Source organism: Epinephelus lanceolatus, chromosome 19 (assembly GCF_041903045.1).
Source record: "Epinephelus lanceolatus isolate andai-2023 chromosome 19, ASM4190304v1, whole genome shotgun sequence".
NCBI classification, from domain to species: domain Eukaryota; kingdom Metazoa; phylum Chordata; class Actinopteri; order Perciformes; family Serranidae; genus Epinephelus; species Epinephelus lanceolatus.
Window position 1 is genome coordinate 334,223 of NC_135752.1, and position 27,184 is coordinate 361,406.

A 27,184-nucleotide genomic window follows, 5' to 3' on the forward strand; every position below is an offset into this window, starting at 1 on the left:
CCTACGCCATGCTCTTGGTATAATTTGTTTTTCCCAAACTATTCTTAGCTGTTTCCACAAAAATTTAAGGGTATCAGGCGCACTTTTAGAAACCCGGTAGGGGACTCCATTAGGCCCTGGGGCCGAAGAAGCCTTTGCACGCCTGACCACCTCCTGAACTTCCTTCCACCTAGGTGGCCTGACACCCATCTCATGCTCTATCCCTCCTAATGGAGAGATATCGGGTGGGAAACCTACTATCCTATTCTTCTCTAAATCTGAATATGTGTTTCTCAAATATTCTTCAACCTCTAACCTTTCTGCTTTAAGCTGCCCTCCCTTTTCCTGGCTGAACAATCCTTTAACAAACCTGTCCTAGCATATTCCTTCTTCCTCCTCTTTTTCCTGAGATGCTCTGCCCTTCTAAGAACTGCTAGCCTGCTTCTCAACTCCTCTTGCAACTGCCTCTTGTTACTGTGTAATCCACCTGTGAGTCATCTTCCACCCCTGCTCTCGCTGACTCTTGGGGTATTTTTCCTATGTTGGCTGTAGCTAATTTTGGTTGTAGAAAGGCTGCTAGGCCTCACCACTGCTACCATGGGTTGCTAACCCATGCCAGCACCGTTGGGGTCTTTTCCCTCCTGTCAGCTGTCTTTCCAAGCGGTCACATGGTCTTTCCCTTGTTGTCAGCTGCCCTATTCACAGCAGTCACTAGCTGGGCTAGTTCTGAATTCAAATAAACACAAGAAGTTTGTGCTCTAGAGAAAGGATCAGCACTCAGTGAAAAACCTAAGCCCTATGATAAGCTAATATGGCAAGGCTTAACTATACAGACCAATGAGCAGTGATAACTAGCATGTCTTTGGGGTCATCGGGTGGGAACCTCCTTTCACCACTGTTTCGTCTAGTTGGTCCCACGACACCTCCAGGAGGCTAGACAGTGATCTCTGGCGTCCCAGAGACACTCCCCTAATGCCAGGTCTCACTGCTCTCCACACCAACCAATAACCTCCTTTATCTTACTTACACATGGCTTTCTCAGCCCAAACAGCACTGCCACCTTCAACAAACCCAGGCTCTGTACATGCGAGCTCCAGGCAGAAGCAATGCTGATACTACCTTTCCTAGCACATTCACCATACTCTATTTCACACGCTACATAGCATACCTCCAGTATAAGCTAAAGTTAAAGGAGATAAATAAACTTACAGGATCAGCAAACACACTCACCTTGCAGCATGGTCTCAAACAAAATGGATTCAAATAGACCACTACCACCACCTTGCAGCATGGTCTCAAACAAAATGGATTCAAATAGGCCACTACCACGCTGATACTAGCTTTCCTATCACATTCACCATACTCTATTTCACACGCTACATGGAAATGGGAAATGCGTGAAGCAGAACCCTCGGCCATTCGTCTGCTAATGCATCCACCCCCATCAGTGCATTCTGATCTCTCAGGGAAAACCGAGTGTTCTCCCTAGAGGCATACAGATCCACGCTGGGGCAACTGTAGCATGCTCAAATCTGGCTGGTTACCTCTGGGTGGAGTTTCCATTCTCCATAAAGGGGATTGCCTCTGTAAAGTAGATCTGCCCCACAGTTCTGTATTCCTGGGACGTGAGTGGCTCTCAGTAACAGGAGATGCACACTGCTCCACAAAATCAGTCTGCGAAACAGGAGTGTGCAACTGAGGGAATTGTAGACCACCTTGTCTGTTGATGTATGCCACCACGGTTGTGTTGTCTGACCGTATGAGCACATGATGACCCCTTATGAAGGGAAGAAAGTGCTTCAGTGCCAGGGATACGGGCACACCCTGGTGGGACTCTGTGGCCAGAAGCCAGTTGTCGATGTATGCAGCTATGTGTACGCCCCGCTTCTTGAGAGGTGCAATAGGCACCTTTGCGCAGTTGACAAACACCCAAAAGCTTGGGGGGAGCCCGAATGACATGACCATATACTCGTATATTGTGCCCTGGAGGGCAAATCTCAGGAAGTTCCTGTGAGGAGCATATATTGTTATGTGAAAATATGCATCCTTTAGGTCTACTGAAGTGAACCACTCGCTGGGGTGCACAAAATGCAGCAGGGCTGTGTGTGTCAGTATCCTGAACTTGTATGACCACCTCAGTTCAGGACTCTTAGGAGGAGGCTTGGGCAGAGCCCAAGCCCCCTTTTTTTTTTTTTTGGCACAACAAAATACCTTGAGTAGAAACTCTCTCTCTTCCAGGAGAAAACTGTTCCTGTGAATCTGTGAGGGGCTGTGGCAAACTGGAGCCTGTATCCTCTGTCTGTTGTCATGAGCACCCAAGCCGAAGCCCCACACATTCGCAAGCTCTCTTTCTTTGCAGAAAAAGATGCTGTGACAGTAGCCCCCACTGCTGGAGGCTTGTTGGTGCCCTCCTGTGGTGGAGCGGTGTGGCATGCCACAGGGGGCACTGTGTGTGAGGCCAGCACTGGTGAAGTGCTCATGTGGCCTGTCACCCTGGAGAATGGGTTTTCTGGTGATGATGCAAAGGGTTCTGTTTTCACATTGTTTTTCAACAGTGTACAGTTTTTTTTGCATTTATTAGTGCCCTTGGCAACATGCCTGACTGCACTGAGAACAACTTTATTCACTTGGAACACAGGAGTGTGCTCGTGAGACATACAGGGAGCATTGCTCAGCAGCCTGAGCCTTTCTTGGCAGACCAAGCTGCAGCTGCAGTGCCTCTCCCTCCTTCTTCTTCTCCTAACTGGCTGTGTCCTGGAAGGGGTCCCGGCTGGGGACTCCATAGTTCTCCGAGGGGAATTCATCACTCACATGGGCAACGATGGAGAAACCTGGAGGGGGGTGATTGGCCTGCCTCATCTGAACTTTTGTTATTGAACTTATGTGCAAGCCATGGACTGTCCATAACAAGCACCATGTTTGAGCACAGGGGGGTTCATAAGTGTACCTGGTACCAGAACAGCTCTGTGGCCCTGTGTCTTGGACACCTGGGTGAAGAGGGGAGCAGAGCTGTCAACTGATTACCAGCTGGTGGCGAGTTGGATCAGATGGCAGGGGAAGCTGGTCAGACCAGGTAAACCCAAATGTGTAGCAAAAACCCGGGTGTGGGAGGAGTTTGGTGGAGGCTACGGAGTAGGACTTTTGGCTGGCCTCAAGAAAGTTCTTTTCCAAAAATGTCTTTATTGATTTTAACACTAGAGTGGTCCCGTAATACATTCAGATGCATAGATGAGGTACATCAGCAGTAACAAAGTACTGAAAAAAGGTTTCAGTTTAATTTCCACCCACCAGAACACCCTAAATTCACCCACCCAGAACAGAAAAACAACCCTTAAGAGGACACACACTCACACCCATGCACACAGAGGACACACAAACAATGACAACAAACACAGAGTAAATAAGCAGGTTAACAACTGAAGTAAGGTAAACACATAAGTACTCAAAAGGAGGAGGAGAGAAGACTAAATAAATAAATAAAAAATAAGTAAACAAGTAAAAAATAAATTAATAATAATAATAATAATAATAATAAGAGGAAGACGAAGAAAATAAAATGAATAAATAAATCGAATAAAATAAAGTAAGTAAAATTAACTAAAAGAAAAAAAAGAAAGGGGCGGGGGGTGGTGGTGGTGCAGTGCTCACTTAGTCATTTTCAACGTCAATAGTTAGGGAGTCTATGTGGCTTAGAAAAGGTCGCCACGTCTCATAGAATGTACATAAGGAACCCTTGAGGGAAAACCTTATCTTCTCCAAGGTGATACATTAAAGCATTTCATGGATCCATTTATTGTGGGGGGGGGGGTATGAGTCCACTTAAGGAGGATGAGCCTTCGAGCGAGTAAGGAGGAAAATGCAATAATGTGCTGTGAGATAGGCCATGTGTGGGGGAGATGCCGAAGAGGACCACAAGAGGCTCTGGATTTATGCTTCGGCCTATAACTTCGCTAATTGTTTTGAATATTGCAGACCAGTATTCCGATAGTCGTGGACAGGTCAGAAACATATGAACGTAGTCAGCAGGGGAGCCTTTGCACCTATTACACTCATCTGTTCTGTCAGGGTAGATTTTGGCCAGCCTAGCGTTAGTGAGATGGACTCTGTGCAAAATTTTGCATTGCAGCAGACCATGCCTTGCACATATGGAGGAAGTGTGGCCTCAAGGAAGTTCTGGCAGACCGTTAGACGCCTCAGGAAGGGAAAGCAGAGCTTGTCTCAGGCTGTGCTCAGCAGAGAAGGAGAACTGCTGACCCAAACTGCGGACATCGTGAGCGGTGGAAGGAGCACTTTGAGGACCTTCTGAGCTCAACCATCATGTCCACTGTGAAGGAGGCAGAACCTGAAGTCTTGGGGGAACTCTCGCCCATATCCCTGGCAGAGGTTGCTGAAGTAGTTAAAAAACTCCCCAGAGGCAAAGCACCCGGTGTCGATGACATTCGCCCTGAGATGCTGAAGGCTCTGGACACTGTTGGGCTGTCTTGGCTGACATGGCTTTTCAGTGTCGCACAGAGGTCAGGTAAAGTGTCTACAACTATCGTGGTATCACACTGCTCAGCCTCCTGGGTAAAGTTTACTCCAAGGTGCTGGAAAGAAGGCTCCGACCGATTGTAGAACCTTGGATTCAGGAGGAGCAATGCGGATTCCATCCGGCCGTGGAACAGTGGACCAGCTCTTTACCCTTGCGAGGTTGCTGAAAGGGGTCGTGGGAGTATACCCACCCAGTCTACATATGCTTTGTGGACTTGGAGAATGTTTACAAACGCATTCCTTGAGGGGTCTTGTGGGGGGTACTGTGGGAGTACAGGGTACCGGGCTTGCTGCTACATGCCATCCAATTCAATTTCAATTCAGCTTTATTTAAAGTGTAAAATCACCATAAACATGGTCTCGAAACACTTTACAGTTCACATAGACAAAATACATTAGAAAAATACAATTTACAGATAAAAAAAATACAATTTACAAATAAGCACAATTATTTACACACAAAAAAAAAAAAAAATTAAAAAATACAATAAAAAAAGTGCTATCAAGTTGTGCCATATGCTTGGGAAAATAAATAGGTTTTTAGTCTTGATTTAAAGATGTCAACAGATTCAGCATCCCTTAGTTGTTGGGGGAGCCGGTTCCAGAGAAGTGGGGCACGGTGGGAAAATGCTCTACCACCTACTGATTTTTTGTGAACTTTGGGGACTGTGAGGTAGTTACCATTTTGTGAACGGAGAGCACGTGCTGGAACGTATGGAGCGATTAGTTCGGATAAGTATGGGGGTGCTAGGCCATGAAGAGATTTGTAGGTGAGTAAAAGCAGCTTGAAGTCTGATCTGGACTGGATCGGGAGCCAGTGGAGAGTGATTAAAGCTGGGGTTATGTGCTCATATTTCCTGGTTTTGGTAAGTATCCTGGCTGCTGCATTTTGAACAAGTTGTAATTTGTTTGTGCTGCGCTGCGGTAGGCCAGAGAGGAGGATATTGCAATAATCTAGTCTAGATGAAACAAAGGCGTGAACTAGGATTTCTACATCTGAGGTATTTAGGAGGGGACGGATCTTTGAGATGTTGCGTAGATGGAAAAATGCTGTCTGAGTGATTTCCCTGATGTGAGCATCGAAGGACAGAGATGAATCAAAAGTCACACCAAGGTTTTTAACTGTTGATTTTGGGGTGACAACACAGTTATCAATGTTTAGACTAAGGTCAGTGAGGAGTGGTAGTTGGGTGCTCGGGCCTATGATTAGTAGTTCGGTTTTGTTGGCATTCAGTCGTAAAAAAATTTTGTGACATCCAGTGAGTAACAGCAGCTAAGCAGGATTCAAGATTTGTAATTTGGGATTGATTGTCAGGTGTAAGTGGAATGTAAATTTGCGTGTCATCGGCATAACAATGATAGTTAATGCCAAATCTACGAAATATGTCACCAAGGGGCAGGAAGTATATACAAAAGAGTAAGGGACCCAAGACAGATCCCTGTGGTGCGCCAAACTGCACTAAGGAGGATATGGATGTAGTGTTTTTATATGAGACACAGTGCTTTCTGTCACTCAGATATGATTGTAACCAGGAAAGTGCAGTACCATGGATGCCTACGTGATTGGACAGACGATCTAGCAGAATGTTGTGATCGACCATATCAAAAGCTGCACTTAAATCTAGGAGAATGAGAAGTGAAGAAGAATTGGAGTCAGATGCAAGGAGAAGGTCATTGGTTATTTTGGTGAGGGCAGTCTCAGTGCTATGTAGTGGTTTGAAACCAGATTGAAAAGGATCGAGGAGGCTATTGCATGAAAGGTGATCAGTGAGTTGACTGGAGACTATTTTTTCAAGGACCTTTGAGATGAAAGGGAGATTTGAGATTGGTCTGAAGTTGTTGAGAACGTCAGGATCAAGAGTAGGTTTTTTGAGTAGTGGTTTGATTACAGCTGATTTGAAAGAAGTGGGGACAATGCCAGATGAGAGGGACCTGTTAATAATGTTGAGTAGTGGGGTGCCAAGAATCGGAAGGAGTTCTTTAATTAGTTTTGCCGGGAGAGGGTCAAATAAACAGGTTGTAGGTTTAGATGAGAGCAGTAATTTAGAAAACACATCTAGAGAGATGGTCTGAAAGTGCGAGAGTGTCATAGTCTCATCTAAGATTCTTAAAACCGGGCTAGGGGATGGGTTTACACACTTATTAAGTAGATGGTTGCTAATTTCATCTCTGATACAGGAGATTTTGACATTAAAGAAATCAAGAAAATCATCAGCTGTAAATGGAGAGCTGGTATCAGAAGAGGGTTGGCGAGTGAGGTTTGCAACAGTGTTGAACAGGAATTTTGGGTTATTTTTATTTGTGTTAATAAGAGTTGACAGGTAAGAGGCTCTAACAGCAGAGAGCATACGTTTGTAATCCTGAAGGCTGTCACTCCAAGCTAGTCGGAAAACCTCAAGCTTAGATGAGCACCATTTACGTTCTAGCTTTCTGCATACGCGTTTTTGTGTGCGTGTGGTGTCAGTGAACCAGGGCGAGTGTTTTTTGGAGTGACGTGTTTTTGTGCGAAGGGGTGCAATGGAATCAAGTGTGGCACTTAAGATTGAATTAAAATCATTTGTGAGGTCATCAAGAGATACAGATTGCTCTGGCAGAGTAGCAAGAGAGTGCGGGAGCAGGCCAGCGAGTTTGGAAATGGTGGAGTCATCAATACGGCGGCTGCTAAAAGTATCAGTATGATTTGACCGCCGGTCAAATGACCTGTGGCAGGTCGGCTCTAAATTTAATAAGGCAATGATCAGAAAGTGTGGGAGGATATGACAAAACTGACAGGTCGGAGATGTTTATACCGTGGGTGAGTACAAGGTCTAGTGTGTTACTATTGGAGTGCATTTGTTCATGAACCAGCTGAGCAAAACCAAAAGTGTCCGTTAGGGAAGTAAAGGCTTTGGTGAGTGGATCGGTTTTACAGTTAACGCGTATGTTAAAATCACCAAAAATTATGATGTTATCTGCATGGGTTACGAGGTCAGAAAGAAAATCAGAAAACTCAACCAGAAATGTAGAATAAGGTCCCGGTGGACGATATAACATGACTGAGTAGAATGAACCAAGGCCAGCTGTAGCAGAGGGGCGCATGGTGAGAATTTCACAGGATGACAATTTATGTCTATGATCGTGTGAGAGACCTAAATTTGAGTTGTAAATTAGGCCGACACCCCCACCAGATTTCGATGATCTGGCAATGTGTGAATTGGAATAATTGGGGGGAGAGGCTTCAACAAGGGGAAGAAATTCATTTGGTTTCAGCCAGGTTTCACATAACCCCATAATGTCAATGCCATGGTCAACAATCATGTCATTAATAAGAAGAGCCTTGTTATTGATTGATCTAATATTGATGAAACCAAAATGAATGTGCATGTGGTCAGGAGAAAATGTGTTGAGAGTAGAGGAGTGAGTGGTGGAGTTGCCAGAAATAATTAATAGATTATCCTTTGTAACCCCTGTAGGTCTGTCAGTATGGCGAGGAAGACGAGCAGCGGAGTTTTTAATATGGACAGGAATAGGAATGAGCAGTTGAGGAGCAGTAAGCCCGCCAGGCCATGGGGGGGAGCCAGAGGTGTGAATTTTGCAGCTATATCGTACTGCACAGTGGTGCTCGTCAGGCGCAGTTAGTTCTCCAGGCTGCCAGGGGTCGATAAGGGAGGCAGTACTCACAGAACTCGCAGAGGGTTTTGTAGAAGGAGAAGGAGGAGAGCGCACTGTGGAGGGGGTGTGGCATGTAAACAGTCAAGCATGTGCGTGAGCCATGGCGTGTAGGCCTACAGTGTACTGTATGTTTGCTGCGAGCATGCGGCTACCTAATTTGCTCGGGTGCAGACCGTCATGTCGATAGAAAGAGGGGTGATTCCAGAATAAGTTGAAATTGTCGACAAAGTGAAAGCCAAGGGTACTGCAAGCAGTCTGGAGCCAGGAATGGAGGGAGAGGAGTCTAGAGAACCGCTGTGCACCGAGGCCGAGTGTGGGTAGAGGGCCACTAATGAAGATTGACTTCCCGCAGTCTTTCAAGGTGGTGAATAGCGTGTTAAAGTCAACCTTCAGCAGTTCAGACTGACACCGGACTATGTCATTCGTTCCAACATGCAGGATAACGCGATGTATGGAGTCTGGGAGCGAAAGCAGTAAATCCGGGAGTTTGCTGATGATTTTGGAGACAGTGGCTCCTGGAAAGCAGTGAGTGGTGGCGTTGAAAAATCGGATATGTCTCATTATGGAGTCACCCACTATGACAGTAGTTGGGGGGAACAGAGGACGCGGAGGAGGTAATGGGCCCCGCAGCTCGGTGGTGCAGGAGGATGCCGGCGGAGTTTGAGAAGCGGGCATAGCTGTGGCTGCGGGCTCGCATGACCGCTCACGGTGGGGAAGTCCACTGGATTGTCTCGCTCTGAGGGCCGCCTTCTTCACGATCTTCCGCCGGGAGGAGGAGATCGAGGACCTGACCAGGGGTCCTGGTGCAGGCCCATTAACCCCCTGGGCCCCTGGCAGCGAGACATCAACCGGGTTAGGAGGAGGAGAGGAGCCAGTTTGAAGCGGAGGGGATTCCTCTATGCCCAGGATGTTAAATCTGTTCTCCAGCTGGAGCTCACAGGGTGGGCGAGATTGTGGGCTGGATTTCCCTCGCCTTTTGCCATTTACCGTGGACCAGGGCTCTTGGCTGGGAGTGGAGCTGCTCGCTCTGAGCCTTGGGTTTGGGCTGAAGGTGAAAGTAGTCTCAGCCCTCCTGGTTGCCCACTTTGGCTTGGCCCCGAGCGATAGCCATGGGTCCTCAGCAGGGAGATGGGGAGCTGAGACTGAGAAAGCCGACCTGGGTGTTGCTGTGGCTGCATCGTCATCAGTGCGGGGCTGAGGAGCCGTGACTGTCCGCTCGGCTGGGGCCAAGCCGGCAGGGTTAGTGACCGGTGAGCCGGCATCGAACACTGGGACGGTGGAGTCAAGATCTGCGGAGTTTCCAGGACCGTGGGCGCCTACGGAAACCACAGAGTCGAGGCGAGCCTCTTCATCCCGGATCCAGTACAGGTTGGAGATACATCGCTCCAGCTCAGCGATTTTCTGGGACTTGTTGAGGCAGCTGGCACAGTCGTGTGGAGAGGTGAGTGGAGCCATGGGGAGCAGGTGGGTTGCCTAGGAAACAAAAACAACTACGGCAGCAATGGAGTGTGTGGTGATGTAATACGTTTGTTTGTATTAGTCAGGAGGCTACTTCTACCAGCTTTAGCAGTTTACCGAGTCACAGAATGGAAACTTACACGCAGGGACTCCAACAGGAGTCCACGGCGGTGTGTAGTCACAGATCGGATAAGTTTTATGTCCTGGAGAGAGCGGCACTTACCGGCACGGTGAGGTGAATGGATGCCCAAAACCAGTAAGCAGCAATCACTCCGGTGTACAGTAAACGGCAGGAAGAGCGTTAAAGAGGCATCAGGGTTGGCCGATGTAGTTATGGGGGTTTCTCACTGTCGTGCGAGCGGTATCATAGTCCAAGATCCAGTATTAGGCGGAAAGAAGGACGTATATTGCTGAAAGTTAGCGAGACGCCAATGTAGTTCGGGCGCGGCTGTGTCACTGTCTGCACAGACGCCCTAAAAATTCAAGATCCGCTGAGCAAGTATCAATGATTGGCCATCCGGCCAAAGTACACACATTAAACAGTTAGGGTTTAAAAAACCGCAGGTCTTTCAAAATAGAGGAAACTAGTTTTAAATGCTAAAACTGAGAACCGAAGTGACAGAGGAAGGCACGTCACGCCGCCATGTTACATCCGGGTCTTCTCAGACCCTGACAATGCCAATCCGGTCCCTGTATGACCAAAGTGAGAGCTGTATCCGCATACTTGGAGTACAAGTTCTTGGTGGGTGTTGGCCCAAGGTTGTCCCTTGTCACAGATCTTATTTGTGCAGCTGGGGGGAGGAAGGGATCTGGTTTGGGGATCTCAGAATTGCATCTCTGCTTTTTGGTAGATGATGTGGTTCTGTTTGCTTCATCACACCATGACCACCAGCATGCACTGGGGTGGTTTGCAGCCAAATGTGTAGCAGTCGGGATGAGAGTCAGCACCTCCAAATCTGAGGCCATGATTCTCTGCCCAAAACCAGTGGATTGCCCCCTCTCTGGGCTGGAGAGTTACTGTCTCAAGCAAGGGAGTTCAAGTATCTCGGGTCTTGTTCACGAGTGAGGGTAGAATGACGTGTGAGATGGATCAGCAGCTGTGGGTAGGGACCGAAAGAATGAGATCGTAGATACAAGCGGCGGAAATGAGTTTCTTCTGTGGGGTGTCTGGGCTCAGCATTAGAGATAGGGTGAGGAGCTCAGACATCCGGAGGGAGCTCGGAGGAGAGCCACTGCTCTTTCGCATCGAAAGGGGTCAGTCGAGGTGGTTCGGGCGTCTGATCAGGACACCTCCTGGGCGCCTCCTGCTGGAGGTGTTTCAGGCAGGTCCCACTGGTAGGAAGCCCCGGGGTAGACCCAGAACACGCTGGAGGGATTTCATATCTCATCTTGCCTGGGAATGCCTTGGGGTCCCCCAGAAGGAGCTGGAAACCATTGCCGGGGAGAGGGATGTCTGACAGATGCCTTTCATGCAGTCGCCAGTGGCTGGTTTTAGATCATAAGGCAAGTCGCCTGTATTTCGGCTGTCAGAGCTGTGCCAATTAAATGTGATGACGGCTCAACAAACATTAAACATTAGACATCAGTGCACAGGACACAAGGACAGGACTGCTGCTTCATTCATGGGTTTTTTACGTGCATCTGAGTGCCTGTGCCGTGTGTAATTGAAATGGGAAGGCGCAGCAGAGCCAGTGGGGTTTCTTCACAAGAACACAAATAATATAACATATTACACACAGTTTTACACACAGAATATCCTCTAAAACTCTCAATATCCTCGTGAACTGCCTTTTGCTGACAACAATCCCATGCAAAGCAGCAAGTTCAGAGTGAATGACTGAGTGAATGAATGAGGATTCAAATTAATTAAAACGTGCGCACGATGTATATTTTTTCCTCTAACGGCCACTGCCGGGCTCTGTAATTATTACAAAAAGGTCAACAAAACAGGTTTCCAAATTCAAAATAACTTCATTAATCTTCAGTTTAATGAATCTTCAGTATTACACCTTTAAGGTTACTTTTCTTTCAGACATTTTTTGAAGATGTGGTCTCACTGATTAACTGAAAACAATTATACAGTAACGAAAAAAATAATATCCTAACGAAAATAGAAGTCTAATCAAGTAAACAGCTTTCAGACAGTGCATCAGCAAAAGCCCAGTTCTATACTGCTGCCTGCTGCTGACACGCGCAGTGTGCGACTGAAATGTCTGCACTGCAGCACTGTAGCTGTGCCATATTCCACAATATCCAAACTTCTGAATGGCGGATCCTTTAGAAAAACGAGGAAGGGCCGACATTTCGAAAGGCAGGAATTTTCGTAATGGTGGGACTTTTGAAAAAAAGGTGAAGGACCGCCAGTCTGAATAATGCAAGTTAACATTCGAAGAGGCAAGGTTTCGGAAAGGCAGACAGTTACCCCTGAAAAGAGTCGTTGCTATAGAAACGATACGCTTCCACGTTTGATAAACTGAATGACTGCAGGCTGTTTTTTTGTGAGAGAGGCGCCATCTCATGGCGATACCCTGCAATTGAACGAGTGGGCGTGTTTATGATTAAAATAGGAGAGGGAGGGGGGGTAGAGCCAGCACAGCTGGCTGGCAGCCAGCTGGAACTTGGCTGGTATTTGGCTGGGATTCGACAGGCAGCCGGCTGACAGCCGGCTGGGAAGGGGAACTTTTGAGTGGCTCCTACTGTACAGTTAACTGTCCTCCCATTTCAAATGAAGACGCCAAAACTTGGTGAAATGAAGACCTCAGCGTGGACGTCGATCAATTCAGCTAGCTGTCTCAAGTTTCCCTCCCTGCTTGAGCCACATCAGAACAGACAGAAAAATATGGTGCATCTTGCAGTTCTGTGGCTAAATGCTCCTGGCTGTAAGGAGCGAGGACATTTTAAACTAAAGCCTCACTTTTTGTTCTTCCACATGACATTTTTGTGGCAATAGTAGAATCATTAAAGATCTTGACGCAATCTACTACTACTTAGCTGTGGCCATGTTTCACTCTATGGTACACACTGGTAAGCTCTGCCGCTGCAATCTTGTCTTGAACCTTTTTTGGTCATAAAAGTTGCAATAGCTGCCTGTTTTTGTTTGTTTTATACCACAACTTGATACTTTTTTGTTTTTGCGTGGATTTCCAATGCGTTTTTCCCTTCATATTTTACGGAGATTTTAGCCGGACACAAAATGCATGTGGTGGAAAAATGGTCTCCCTGGGTCGGCCGTACCCATTCAAACTCTGAAAGTTTCGCCCAGTCAGGATTGTAACTAGTATATCATTTTTTCTGTGCTGGTGGCTTGCATGTATTTGCTCTTGTCAGTCATCTCTCCTTCCATTTCAAATGAAGACGCCAAAACTCGGTGAAAAGAAGACCTCAGCGTGGACGTCGATTAATTCAGCTAGCTGTCTCAAGTTTCCCTCCCTGCTTGAGCCACTTTGAGCGCTGGAATGCGGGCGCGTGCGTATGACGTACGCATAGACGGGAAGAAAACTGAGACAATTTTAAATAGCCACGGAACCACGGGTACCTTTCTAGACTACAGAATGAGGAAATCAAATGAGGTTTTTGCATTTTCCCCAAAAAATGGGACAAATTGTGTCCCGGGGGAGATTTTTTTTTCCCCGGACAGCTGATGAAAAAAAGAGAACAATTCTGGGAAAAACGAGACAGGTGGCAACTCTATGTACAGTTCACCTCCATTTTGTGCGCTAAGCAGCAGGCAGCTCTGCCCCACCGATCTCAGAACAACAGGCACTGATAATTAAAGGTAATGTACCTACCCATATGACTATAGGGATTACGGCAATAGGCGAATTTGCCAAAATGTGGAACTATCCCTTTAAGTCCTAAGATCGCTCTTAACTGGGAAACGCGGCTAATCACTGTATAATTGTTGAGAACAAAGTCATGTAACAACCATCAATGCAAACCAAAATCATCAACCCACTGAGAGCTGGATTCAGAATCACACTGAAAATCAAAGTAAAAATTGAAATCACAGGCTGATCCAACTTGTGTGAATTTTATCACAGCAACTCATAATGTGGATCAATAGTGTATATGGCCCCTGTGTGTGTGTATGCACTCCCAACAACGTCTGTGCGTGCTCCTGATGAATCAGCGGATGGTGTCCCTTCTTGAAATGTTGTACTAAATCTTTCGTGCCATTTTATCTCATGTTGTCAGGCTGCAGGACTGGTGTGTGAATTGAGGCAGAAGTGGCAGAGTTTGTTCATCAAGAGGATCCGTTGTCCTTCAAAACCCTGTTCTCAACAAGACGAGGCCATCCTACGGACCCTGGTTTCTGTATGTCATATTCTCTTTTTTTCCTCTAAGTTTCACTTGGTTTTGCAGGAACTAGCAACACCATACAGTAAACAGAGCAACACCAGTATATGTACATAGGTATCAGATATCGGATGAAGCTGTCATCCTCCTCTTCTTTTTAGTGCATTAAGTCTGTGTACAGTTCCACTATGTTCATTGATTAATGTTGATAATGTTATAAATGCAGCTATATATCAGAACTTAGTTATCATTTTGTTTTATTCATAGCACTGGGTGTAGTAAGGATATGTTAAAAAAAAAAAAAAAATTGAAAGTAAAATTTCTCAATAAATAGTTCCTACAAGCCTATACTTGTAGTTTCAGCCACACTATATTTTTATATAATCAGTAGCTCACAACACCCATTTGAAATATTGGTTAATCTTCACAATACATGTGAACTATGACCCAAAACTTAAGGCAAAAACCTAACTGGCAAACTGGGCAGTTACCAGATGTGGGGTGTGTCACTGCAATGGTTTGTGTTACCTGCCTTGTTTCATCCATGTGCCTAATTTTTAACAATATTTCCATGATGCAAAATGCTACTTTTACATTTGTTAATGTTGACACACCAAATTAGGCCCAACCCTACATGAACCCATATACTTTCTGTCCAAGCCTGACCCTAGCCTTCAACATCTCTCAACATTTTTATTAGTTATAATGGGTTGATGGCAACAAAGCCCATACATTATTTATGACTTAACACAGACTTTAAAGGGCCAGTGTGTAAAATGGGTTGAAAACCGTTGAAAACAGTGACATCAGTGGTCAAATTCTAGATTGCAGGGCTCACTCGCTCACCCCTCCCGTCGGGTAAATGACGGTGGCCTCGTAGGGACAAAAAGCCTTGCGCACGAGTTTTTCAGGAGTAGGTCTATCTAGCGACGAGGTGAATGTTTATTTAGAAATCTAAACCATGTTACGATATTGTAATGAATCCCTCACGAGCAGGAGACCAGAGGAGCGTTCGGGAAAAAGGCCCATTTATTTGAGCACTCCAGAAACTCCGGTAACACTCCAGGGGGTAAAAGACTCCGTCCCAAACTCTGACTCTTCTAGCGTAACAGACAAACATCTAACTTTACACACATACGCGTTTATGATACTAAGTGGGGACCCCCCTCCCCTCTCTGCTCCACCAATCTCCAGCCCGCACACTGACTGACAGCGTAGCCGGTAAACAGAGCTCAGCTGTTTATTTAGCCTAGCAATATCTCCGGACTGTAGTAGCTGCAATGGACGACTTTGAACGCGATTTTGAAGAGTTTCTTGTAGCGGACACAGACCCAGAGCCATACCTGTTTGAGCCGGAGCTTACAGATGAGGAACTCCATGTGTTTGATGCTGAGTGGGTGAGAAGAGAGGCTGAATGCACAGAATGGGATTCAGTGCTACTGGTGCCATCGTTGGGGAAATATATCACCAGGAGGAAAAGCGTCGCAGAGAGTGCATCACAAGGAGTGAAGTTGCGTCTTCTTTTCCTCGCAGATGACGGTTCGGGTTCATTCTCTCCTGTTGCGTGGTAAGTGTGGTCCATTCACAAACTTTATAACTAAAAAAACTTTTCACTACTCTCTATCGACGAACTACTAACACTCTGCTGTTTCCTCCTCCTTCTTCCTTCCTTCCGCTGTCTTCGTTGGTTCATTTATACACACGAAACGCGTTCTCTGGCTGGCTGGATTGTCCACTCGGTCTGCCTTACATACATGGCGGCGCAAGATGGCGACCTCTCTAAAGCAAGGCCCTTGCTATGTACATATATATATATATATATATATATATATATATGTACATATATATACAGTACAGGCCAAAAGTTTGGACACACCTTCTCATTCAATGCGTTTTCTTTATTTTCATGACTATTTACATTGTAGATTCTCACTGAAGGCATCAAAACTATGAATGAACACATGTGGAGTTATGTACTTAACAAAAAAAGGTGAAATAACTGAAAACATGTTTTATATTCTAGTTTCTTCAAAATAGCCACCCTTTGCTCTCATTACTGCTTTGCACACTCTTGGCATTCTCTCCATGAGCTTCAAGAGGTAGTCACCTGAAATGGTTTTCCAACAGTCTTGAAGGAGTTCCCAGAGGTGTTTAGCACTTGTTGGCCCCTTTGCCTTCACTCTGCGGTCCAGCTCACCCCAAACCATCTCGATTGGGTTCAGGTCCGGTGACTGTGGAGGCCAGGTCATCTGCTGCAGCACTCCATCACTCTCCTTCTTGGTCAAATAGCCCTTACACAGCCTGGAGGTGTGTTTGGGGTCATTGTCCTGTTGAAAAATAAATGATCGTCCAACTAAACGCAAACCGGATGGGATGGCATGTCACTGCAGGATGCTGTGGTAGCCATGCTGGTTCAGTGTGCCTTCAATTTTGAATAAATCCCCAACAGTGTTACCAGCAAAACACCCCCACACCATCACACCTCCTCCTCCATGCTTCACAGTGGGAACCAGGCATGTGGAATCCATCCGTTCACCTTTTCTGCGTCTCACAAAGACACGGCGGTTGGAACCAAAGATCTCAAATTTGGACTCATCAGACCAAAGCACAGATTTCCACTGGTCTAATGTCCATTCCTTGTGTTTCTTGGCCCAAACAAATCTCTTCTGCTTGTTGCCTCTCCTTAGCAGTGGTTTCCTAGCAGCTATTTGACCATGAAGGCCTGATTGGCGCAGTCTCCTCTTAACAGTTGTTCTAGAGATGGGTCTGCTGCTAGAACTCTGTGTGGCATTCATCTGGTCTCTGATCTGAGCTGCTGTTAACTTGCCATTTCTGAGGCTGGTGACTCGGATGAACTTATCCTCAGAAGCAGAGGTGACTCTTGGTCTTCCTTTCCTGGGTCGGTCCTCATGTGTGCCAGTTTGGTTGTAGCGCTTGATGGTTTTTGCGACTCCACTTGGGGACACATTTAAAGTTTTTGCAATTTTCCGGACTGACTGACCTTCATTTCTTAAAGTAATGATGGCCACTGGTTTTTCTTTAGTTAGCTGATTGGTTCTTGCCATAATATGAATTTTAACAGTTGTCCAATAGGGCTGTCGGCTGTGTATTAACCTGACTTCTGCACAACACAACTGATGGTCCCAACCCCATTGATAAAGCAAGAAATTCCACTAATTAACCCTGATAAGGCACACCTGTGAAGTGGAAACCATTTCAGGTGACTACCTCTTGAAGCTCATGGAGAGAATGCCAAGAGTGTGCAAAGCAGTAATCAGAGCAAAGGGTGGCTATTTTGAAGAAACTAGAATATAAAACATGTTTTCAGTTATTTCACCTTTTTTTGTTAAGTACATAACTCCACGTGTTCATTCATAGTTTTGATGCCTTCAGTGAGAATCTACAATGTAAACAGTCATGAAAATAAAGAAAACGCATTGAATGAGAAGGTGTGTCCAAACTTTTGGCCTGTACTGTATATATATATATATATATATATATATATATAAGCATAATTATAAGGCTACGAAAACCAAACGAATTTTATTTTATAGCGATTATACACTTGTATAAACATATTAATGGGTAGAATATTCAGATTCAGATTCAGATTGACAATAAACCATGCCAAATATTACACACTGGCCCTTTAAGGTCTACATTAAAAGAGAAAATAAAACCCACTGTGATTCAGGCCCAAAGAAATTTGGAGAAATTGCAGCCAATCAGGATTGGACAGAGAATCAGAGCTCTAATCTCTATCTGTACCTTTAATTTACTGATACTACTATGATTTGCAGTATGGATACTAGGATGTAGGGTAATGACTGGAGCTAAAACTGATGCCCCTCAGGTTCTTGCAGCAGAGGAGCAGGAAGCAGGCCTGCAGCAGCCCACAGGCATTGGCCAGCGGCCTCGGCCCATGTCATCAGAGGATGGCTCCCAGGCTTCTGTTAAGAACTCCAAGCACAGCACCCAACTACACACCAACACCACCGATGACAGGTATTAAGTAGTGTCCAAAACATTTACATTGCAGTAGTGTTGTCACAATACTGGAATGGCCAACTTCATTAATAAAAAATTATAAATATTGACATTTGATACCATTTTTGATAGTACAGGGGAAAAGTAGGGCATAAATGTAAAAGTTTTCATCAAAAGATAAATATAATAAGGCTATAAAATGACAACGATTACTTTTCTTTTCTTGGTTAGTAGGCCTGTCGCGATATGCGATAAGTCGGTTAATTGCATGGTAAACGTGTTTGTTTTCCTCGTCTCTCTCCACCAAAGAGACTGGACGACAAGAGCGTTCCCTGCCGTGCATCGTCTGGCAGCCAGGTGAGTTGGTTCATTAGCGTAATGAACGGAGGGAAAGCTCTTGTCATCGAGTGTCTTTGTCTCTGTGGGGGAGGCGGGGCTATGGGTTACACACACAGACACAGTGCGATCTTCGTGAGGGGGAGACGAGGCGGAGGAAAAAATAAACAGTTGAGCATAAGAGAAAGACAGGGAACTTGTTCCTAAACCAAATGCCACGGCCCCTGTGTGGGAGTATTTTGGATTGAAACCAAATGACAGAGGGGAGCCCAGTAATTTGGATGAGCTGGTGTGCCGGGTTTGTTCTAAAACCATTTCAACAAAAAGAGCGAATATGACCAACTTAACTGCACACCTGAGAGTGAGAGACTGACAGTCTATTTTTTTGTATTTATTTATTTATTTAGGATATTTAAATTTTCTTTATTGCATTCCTAAATATTCTTGTTAAAAATGTATTTCTCTTTAAGTGTGTACTTGCATCATTATGCCTTTATTATCATTATATAAGTTTAAAAAGTTGTCAAAAAACAGCAAAATTACAACAATAATAAAAATGGTCTTAAAAGCACAATATTACGCAATATTATTGCTTTTCGCAATAATTTCTGACGCAGTTAATTGCCCAGCAAAATTTTTTATCGAGACAGACCTATTGGTTAGTACTAGAGAACAGCTGTATGGCTGTAATAAACATTAACAATAAGAGAGAGCAATAAAGTGCAGCAGGTACCAGTGCATCAGTACTGCTGAAAGATATTCACATTTGACTGGCAGTGCTTGCTGTAAGGATCTGTGTCAGCCTCCTGATCAATTTGTTAATCAGTGTGTCTCAAAGCACATACTTCTATACAAAACACTTAATATTTTGTGTGCACAAGTGCGCTAAGTGCGATCACACTGCATAGCACAGAAAAGTCATAGGCTGTAAAGATAATGGGTGTAGCCACTGCAACTTCATCCAGCAGTTTGTGGACTGCCATTTTGAAACCTCTAGTTTGGCATTTTGGTCATTGCAATCTTGGATATCTGGAGCCAGACATGCAAATTTTTGGATGAGATGGTGGCGCTATGGAGGAGCGAGGGGAGGCCAGAGGACACTACGCATGCCCACCTACACCAGTAACCTAACTGAGCGCTGTACCCAGCTTCCTGTGCTAAATTGCCGCTAATAAAGTTAGCTTCCATAATTCAAGGTAAACTTTGGAGGTAAGTATTAAAGTAATCTTAGTGACAGTAGCTAATTGCATACATGTCCACATTTGGCAAATATTAGATATAAGACACGTAACTTTAAGCTTGTAATGTTATTGTAGCGTCAGCTGAAGTTAATGTGACTGTGTGTAAGTTACTGTTTAGTGTGTGGTTAGCATAACTGCAATTATGCTGTGGTTAACACTTTGGCTGTCTTGGTGAGCCGATAGCTCAAAAGCCAGCAGATGAAATTTAGCTTATTTAACTCAGTTAACATTACACCACTGTTATTGATTAATGTGTAGTATTCTCCTGGTTACATGAAGTAATGTTGCAGTTCAAGGTTTAGTGAGTGTGTGTTAATATGAATGCTCTGTGGCTAAGGTCAGTGGCTGTAGGCTACTTTTTTGCATGCAGGTCCTGTTCATTTCAGTGTTGATGACAGTTGTCAAAAACATTTGTTGGAGTGATTCTTTCTTTCTCTTTCTGAAAAGGTAACAATACAGAGTGCTGCATCATTTCATGTGCACCCACACAAAGCCACAGAAGTGAGTAATAGTAACGTTTCTATTCCTGTTTAGTGTAAAAAAATACAGCAGATTATGTTTTACATCTAAACTAAGTGAATGATGTATTTTCAGATAACTGTGTGGAGCTCATCTAACACTGTTGTTTCTTTGTTATTATAATATATTTTTCTCAGTAGCCTACAATATGATCCATTCCTCACGATGGCAATGTTTTTTTTTCCATCCAGCCACTGTCTGGATCACTTGAGACAGCTACGTCCGGCTTGGGGCTGAGAGAGCTACAGAGACCATGGAGAACAGCCTTGGTGTTGATGATATATACATATATATATATACATATATATACAGTACAGGCCAAAAGTTTGGACACACCTTCTCATTCAATGCTTTTTCTTTATTTTCATGACTATTTACATTGTAGATTCTCACTGAAGGCATCAAAACTATGAATGAACACATGTGGAGTTATGTACTTAACAAAAAAAGGTGAAATAACTGAAAACATGTTTTATATTCTAGTTTCTTCAAAATAGCCACCCTTTGCTCTGATTACTGCTTTGCACACTCTTGGCATTCGCTCCATGAGCTTCAAGAGGTAGTCACCTGAAATGGTTTCCACTTCACAGGTGTGCCTTATCAGGGTTAATTAGTGGAATTTCTTGCTTTATCAATGGGGTTGGGACCATCAGTTGTGTTGTGCAGAAGTCAGGTTAATACACAGCCGACAGCCCTATTGGACAACTGTTAAAATTCATATTATGGCAAGAACCAATCAGCTAACTAAAGAAAAACCAGTGGCCATCATTACTTTAAGAAATGAAGGTCAGTCAGTCCGGAAAATTGCAAAAACTTTAAATGTGTCCCCAAGTGGAGTCGCAAAAACCATCAAGCGCTACAACCAAACTGGCACACATGAGGACCGACCCAGGAAAGGAAGACCAAGAGTCACCTCTGCTTCTGAGGATAAGTTCATCCGAGTCACCAGCCTCAGAAATCGCAAGTTAACAGCAGCTCAGATCAGAGACCAGATGAATGCCACACAGAGTTCTAGCAGCAGACCCATCTCTAGAACAACTGTTAAGAGGAGACTGCGCCAATCAGGCCTTCATGGTCAAATAGCTGCTAGGAAACCACTGCTAAGGAGAGGCAACAAGCAGAAGAGATTTGTTTGGGCCAAGAAACACAAGGAATGGACATTAGATCAGTGGAAATCTGTGCTTTGGTCTGATGAGTCCAAATTTGAGATCTTTAGTTCCAACTGCCGTGTCTTTGTGAGACGCAGAAAAGGTGAACGGATGGATTCCACATGCCTGGTTCCCACTGTGAAGCATGGAGGAGGAGGTGTGATGGTGTGGGGGTGTTTTGCTGGTGACACTGTTGGGGATTTATTCAAAATTGAAGGCACACTGAACCAGCATGGCTACCACAGCATCCTGCAGCGACATGCCATCCCATCCGGTTTGCGTTTAGTTGGACGATCATTTATTTTTCAACAGGACAATGACCCCAAACACACCTCCAGGCTGTGTAAGGGCTATTTGACCAAGAAGGAGAGTGATGGAGTGCTGCGGCAGATGACCTGGCCTCCACAGTCACCAGACCTGAACCCAATCCAGATGGTTTGGGGTGAGCTGGACCGCAGAGTGAAGGCAAAGGGGCCAACAAGTGCTAAACACCTCTGGGAACTCCTTCAAGACTGTTAGAAAACCATTTCAGGTGACTACCTCTTGAAGCTCATGGAGAGAATGCCAAGAGTGTGCAAAGCAGTAATCAGAGCAAAGGGTGGCTATTTTGAAGAAACTAGAATATAAAACATGTTTTCAGTTATTTCACCTTTTTTTGTTAAGTACATAACTCCACATGTGTTCATTCATAGTTTTGATGCCTTCAGTGAGAATCTACAATGTAAATAGTCATGAAAATAAAGAAAAAGCATTGAATGAGAAGGTGTGTCCAAACTTTTGGCCTGTACTGTACATACATACATACATATTGGGCTTCAATGGACTCAGTTAAACTGTCTTCTGTGATCCATTTCATCACATTCTTTTATACATCTTCATGGTGTTGTTGATGGATAATATCATTGTTGAAATTAAAGCTGTTTTCAATAAAGATAGTAATAAAGATCATGCCCTAAGTTTGTTGGTGGTTTTTAAGGTGGCCAATATGTATTGTATTGTAGTAATGCAGAAACATATTGATGGCTTTTCTAGGCTTTGTAATTAATTAAAATGCTTTGTAATTAATTAAAATGAAGGATAAAACAACAGATATTACAGTTTGTGCTTTCTGGTGTTTTTTCTGACGTTTATTACATTGAACAAAAATATAAACACAACACTTTTGTTTTTGCTCCCATTTTTCTTGGGCTGAACTCAAAGATCTAAAACTTTTTCTACATACACAAAAGACCATTTCCCCTCAAATATTGTTCACAAATCTGTCTAAATCTGTGTTAGTGAGCACTTCTCCTTTGTCGAGATAATCCATCCCACCTCACAGGTGTGGCATATCAAGATGCTGATTAGACAGCATGATTATTGCACAGGTGTGCCTTCGGCTGGCCACAATTGAAGGCCACTCTACAATGTTCAGTTTTATCACACAGCACAATGCCACAGATGTCGCAAGTTTTGAGGGAGCGTGCAATTGGCATGCTGACTGCAGGAATGTCCACCAGAGCTGTTGCCTATGAATTGAATGTTCATTTCTCTACCATAAGCCGTCTCCAAAGGTGTTTCAGACAATTTGGCAGTACATCCAACCGGCCTCACAACCGCAGACCACGTGTAACCACACCAGCCCAGGACCACATCCAGCATGTTCACCTCCAAGATCGTCTGAGACCAGCCACCCAGACAGCTGCTGCAACAATCGGTTTGCATAACCAAAGAATTTCTGCACAAACTGTCAGAAACCATCTCAGGGAAGCTCATCTGCATGCTCATCGTCCTCATCGGGGTCTCGACCTGACTGCAGTTCGTCGTCGTAACCGATTTGAGTGGGCAAATGCTCACATTCGATGGCGTCTGGCATGTTGGAGAGGTGTTCTCTTCACGGATGAATCCCAGTTTTCACTGTTCAGGGCAGATGGCAGACAGCGTGTGTGGCATCGTGTGGGTGAGCGGTTTGATGATGTCAACGCTGTGGATCGAGTGGCCCATGGTGGCGGTGGGGTTATGGTATGGGCAGGCGTATAATCATGCAATAATCATGCTGTCTAATCAGCTTCTTGATATGCCACACCTGTGAGGTGGGATGGATTATCTCGGCAAAGGAGAAGTGCTCACTAACACAGACTTGAACAGATTTGTGAACAATATTTGAGGGAAATGGTCTTTTGTGTATGTAGAAAAAGTTTTAGATCTTTGAGTTCAGCCCATGAAAAATGGGAGCAAAAACAAAAGTGTTGCGTTTACATTTTTGTTCAGTATATGATACTGGAAAACACTAATTCACCAGTGTCCTGTTAGATTCATTACGAGGCTTACGGTAAATCTGAAATAAACCAGACAAGAGTGTTCTGTAGTTACTGAAAATGCATTCATTACTGTTTAATGACGGTGGGTTTATTTAAAATTCAGTGAAATAGAAAAGTATCATCACAAATTACAAAGGCATTTAACACTTCTTTTTTCATTTTAATTTATGTAATTTTGAATAAAACCAATGTGCATAAGCTGTACCATGCTCACATCTTGTAGGTCTAGATCAAATGAATAAACATACAAGGACATGCGATATGAATTACTGAAGCCAACTAGCCTGGAAATCCAGACCCAAATCTAGAAAGATTTAGGGTCTGGCCATGAGTAATGAAAATGGCCCAACTCCAGGGGCGGCACCAAGCATGCATTTGTAAATATCACTGCACGCAATTGGATAACACTACGACCAATCAGAACAATACACAGTGTGACGTATATGCTTAGCTACCAGCGGAGCTAACTGATAGATTAGACTCTTGCCGTATCCGGTCGGCAAAACAGAAAAAACGCCCTTCTTGCAAAGGAAAGACTCGAGGGCTGTCTTCTGTTCCTCTTTTAGAGAAAAAGCCAAGTCTAACTCGTTCATTGTAGCAGCCAAAGCCGTAGCCATCTTGCAGTGTTTACTGACTGATTTCGGACTTCGTCGTCGCAGCGCCGTCGTCATCTGTTTAGCTCGCCTCTGGCCCGCCTGTATCAGATACACTGATGTGATTGGTGTAGCTCGGTTTCATGGGCATAGGTAATGAGCATCATTACTGATTGCCAGAGTGACTTGCTGAGCAAATTCAAATTGTGCTCTTGCGAGAACTCTGGATTTCCAGGGTAGAAGCCAACTGCTTTGAAATTAAAATCGAATTGTCAAATCTTCATTACGCACAACATAGTTTGTATGCCTAATGCATACTCCGTCAGATCTATTACAGGAGTAATGTTTTGCTCCTGGGTGCACTTCTGGTTTGGCCACTTCCAGCTGTTTCCTAATGAAGACCCTTTTGATGTCAAATTAGTAAATACCATCACCTGTGCAGGTGGTGACGGTGCTATTGTTGATCCTAAGTCTGCTAAGTAAAAAAGCCCCAAGTCCCCACAGAGACACAGCTTCTTTGCTGCCTCATTTGCATTCTGGCCTTGGTTGCATCACTACCTAACACATTATCTATACACACAGTGCCCGCCCGGGGGCCACTGAGCTGTGACCCCAAACAAACCTACTTAGAGCAGAGCTGGAACAGAGGCTGCAGAGAGTTCGAGCTGTTGAGGAGAAGCTGCTTTTTTCAGTGTGACAGCAACTTACCCTTGTTAGTACTGCCAAAGAAAGAAGAGGCAAAGAAGAGGTTGCAATTTATTTTCAACACAAAAACTCAACAATGTAACCTAGATATTTTATTGTGTTTCCTCCATTTTCCTGAGTACTGCTTGACAAACTGGCAACAGTTTACAGCTGGATTTTCACAGTGGTTACTCCTGAAAGATGGGGCAGTTCCCACTTTGTTGGACGAATCTGCAGATTCAGGATCACAACTTGTAAGTATGCTTTATGAGTTGTGAATTTGTTGTGTTAAAAAAACAAACAATGAAGCTACTACCAAGTGTTGAAGTGTAGAGTAGTTAGCTGTATGAGCTAACGTTAGGCTGTACACCCAGTGCTTAGCTGTAGGCCCCGGCTAACTGGCTAACCAAAGTTACTGTTTTGAAATTCTTTTGCTACTTGGCCTATAGTAAGTTCCACTGCTAGCTGGGTGGTCTCAGTAAAATGAACGGAAAGATTGAACTGTGGGGAATCTTAACAGAGCTAATGATGTGTAGCATGTCCATATTGACAAAGTTTCAGCATTTATATGTCATGCCCGATCTAAGCAGCTAACTACTGCTATCTCAAACAACTGCCCAACAACATGGCAGCAGTCATAGGGGGTGGCTTGGTTGAGTGAAAAATAGTCCAGATGTATTGTGCCAGGTTTCCGTGATGCAGAGGAAGTCTAGGTTGTTGTCAGTAATGAATTCATTTAAGATGAGTGCTTTGTTGTTGAGTGAACGGATGTTTAGCAGTGCCAGTTTGAGGAAATGCTGCTGTGTGATTGGCTGTGAGGAATGGAGGAGTTGGCGGAGTTTGGGATTGGACTGTTTGACGTGTTTTGTTGAGAGGTTGCATTTGTTCACAGAGTTGAACCTGTTATAGGGATGGAGGGGTCTGACTGAGATGATAGACTGAATGGGGAGAGCAGCAGCAGGAGGGGACAGTGACAGCTTGGGCCTGTAGGAGGAGCTGTGGCAGGAGGAGGTACCCAGGGATGACACCAGAGAGAAAGACGGTGTGTGGGTAAACATCAGTCAGTCACGTGGGTAGCTTTGCACAGCGTGCTGTAAATTGGCAGCTAACATTTGGCTGCCCAGCTTATTGGGATGAAAACCGTCGCTTTTTAAAAAGGACTGTCGGCCCCAGAATAAATTAAAATTGTCAATGAAGCCACATTGCATGTCCTGCAGGCAGATAGGAGCCATGTGTGGAGGGAAAGAATTCTGCTGAAGATTTCCACTCCGCAGCCAAGAGGAGAAAGTGGCACGCTGATGAATACTGATTTTCCACAGGTGTTGAGATACTGAAAAAGTTTGTTGAACTCAGCCTTGGTGATTTCTGACTGTCGGCGGGATGCATCCATGCAACCAACATGGATAATAATTCTGTGGACAGACGGTGGTAGTGAGTGTAGCAGGTCGGGGAGTTTTGCCAAGATAACAGAGACTGTGGCTCCGGGGAAACAGTGTGTTACCGCATTGAAGAAACGGATGTTTCTGGTGATGGAGTCACCAACTATCAGGGTGGTCGGAGGAAAAAGGGGGCGCGGAGATGCTGACAGTGGACTCACTGGGCTGGGTGATGGGAGAGTGGATTTTGAAGAAGACTTAACGGGCATTGGTGAGGTGGAAAGTGATGGACGGGCAGAGAGGCGGACAGGAGCACAGTGCGGTGCCGGAGTGAACTGTGGTAAGGAGAGACGGTGAGACCCGAGGGAAGAGGAGCGCTCAGGATTTACTGGAGGGGGGATCCGAGTTGGCGGTTTGTTTTTGGACTGCTGGGTGGATGACGGTGAAGTTGGCTACTCCAGCTAAGAGAGGGAAGTGATGCAGATTGAGGATATTATATCTGTTCTCCAGTTGGATGCTATGATGCTCTGCATGAGGGGGGGGCATCTCTTGCCGCGAGGAGCAACCAGGGACCAGGATGCAGGCTCGCATGGAGTGGAGCTGGGCAGGAACTTGGGTTTGGCCCCCTGCTGTATCCAGGTGTCGTCCGGGTTGGTGTTCGGAGAAGACACAGCAGCGGCCAGACTGGGAGCGGTGACATCAAACACCAGGGGAGAGGCAGCATCAGCAACAGGACAGGTGGCAGATGGAGACTCAGATTGTGCAGGACCGAAGATGATGGTATCCATTTGCAGCTCAGCTTCACGGATCTGATGTAGCGAGGATATACGATGTTCCAGCTCAGTGATCCTGTCGACGAGGCGGGTGCAGCTGACACAGCCAGGTGGAGAGGTGAGTGGAGCCATAGGTTGAATGTAGTAACTGAGGATAGAGAGAAAAGGGGAGGCCAGTACAAGTGCTAAAAGTGCTTAGTTCAGGCTCGATGATATGGGTAGGGGGTAGAGGCAGCTAGCAGGGAGGACACGGGGACTTACACACAGGGGCTCCAACTGGAGCCCACAGCGACGAAGCTGCTTAGCAGAAGTG

At 45.0% G+C, this 27,184-nt stretch overlaps 1 protein-coding gene across 6 annotated transcripts in view; it reads left to right on the forward strand.

Moving 5' to 3' along the window:
* Positions 1-27,184, forward strand: part of ythdc2 (YTH domain containing 2) — a 175,517-nt gene that overhangs the window by 111,603 nt on the left and 36,730 nt on the right. For 2 of the 6 annotated variants that reach the window (XM_078161883.1, XM_078161884.1), the window contains exons 26-28: positions 13,813-13,932; positions 17,768-17,919; positions 18,211-18,258. In XM_078161883.1, the coding sequence (XP_078018009.1) occupies positions 13,813-13,932; positions 17,768-17,919; positions 18,211-18,258 (320 nt within the window). Of the gene's footprint in view, positions 1-13,812; positions 13,933-17,767; positions 17,920-18,210; positions 18,259-19,925; positions 19,980-20,188; positions 20,318-27,184 lie in introns of those variants that run through there. The other 4 variants (XM_033646410.2, XM_078161885.1, XR_013488106.1 and 1 more) reach the window with 3 other exon arrangements.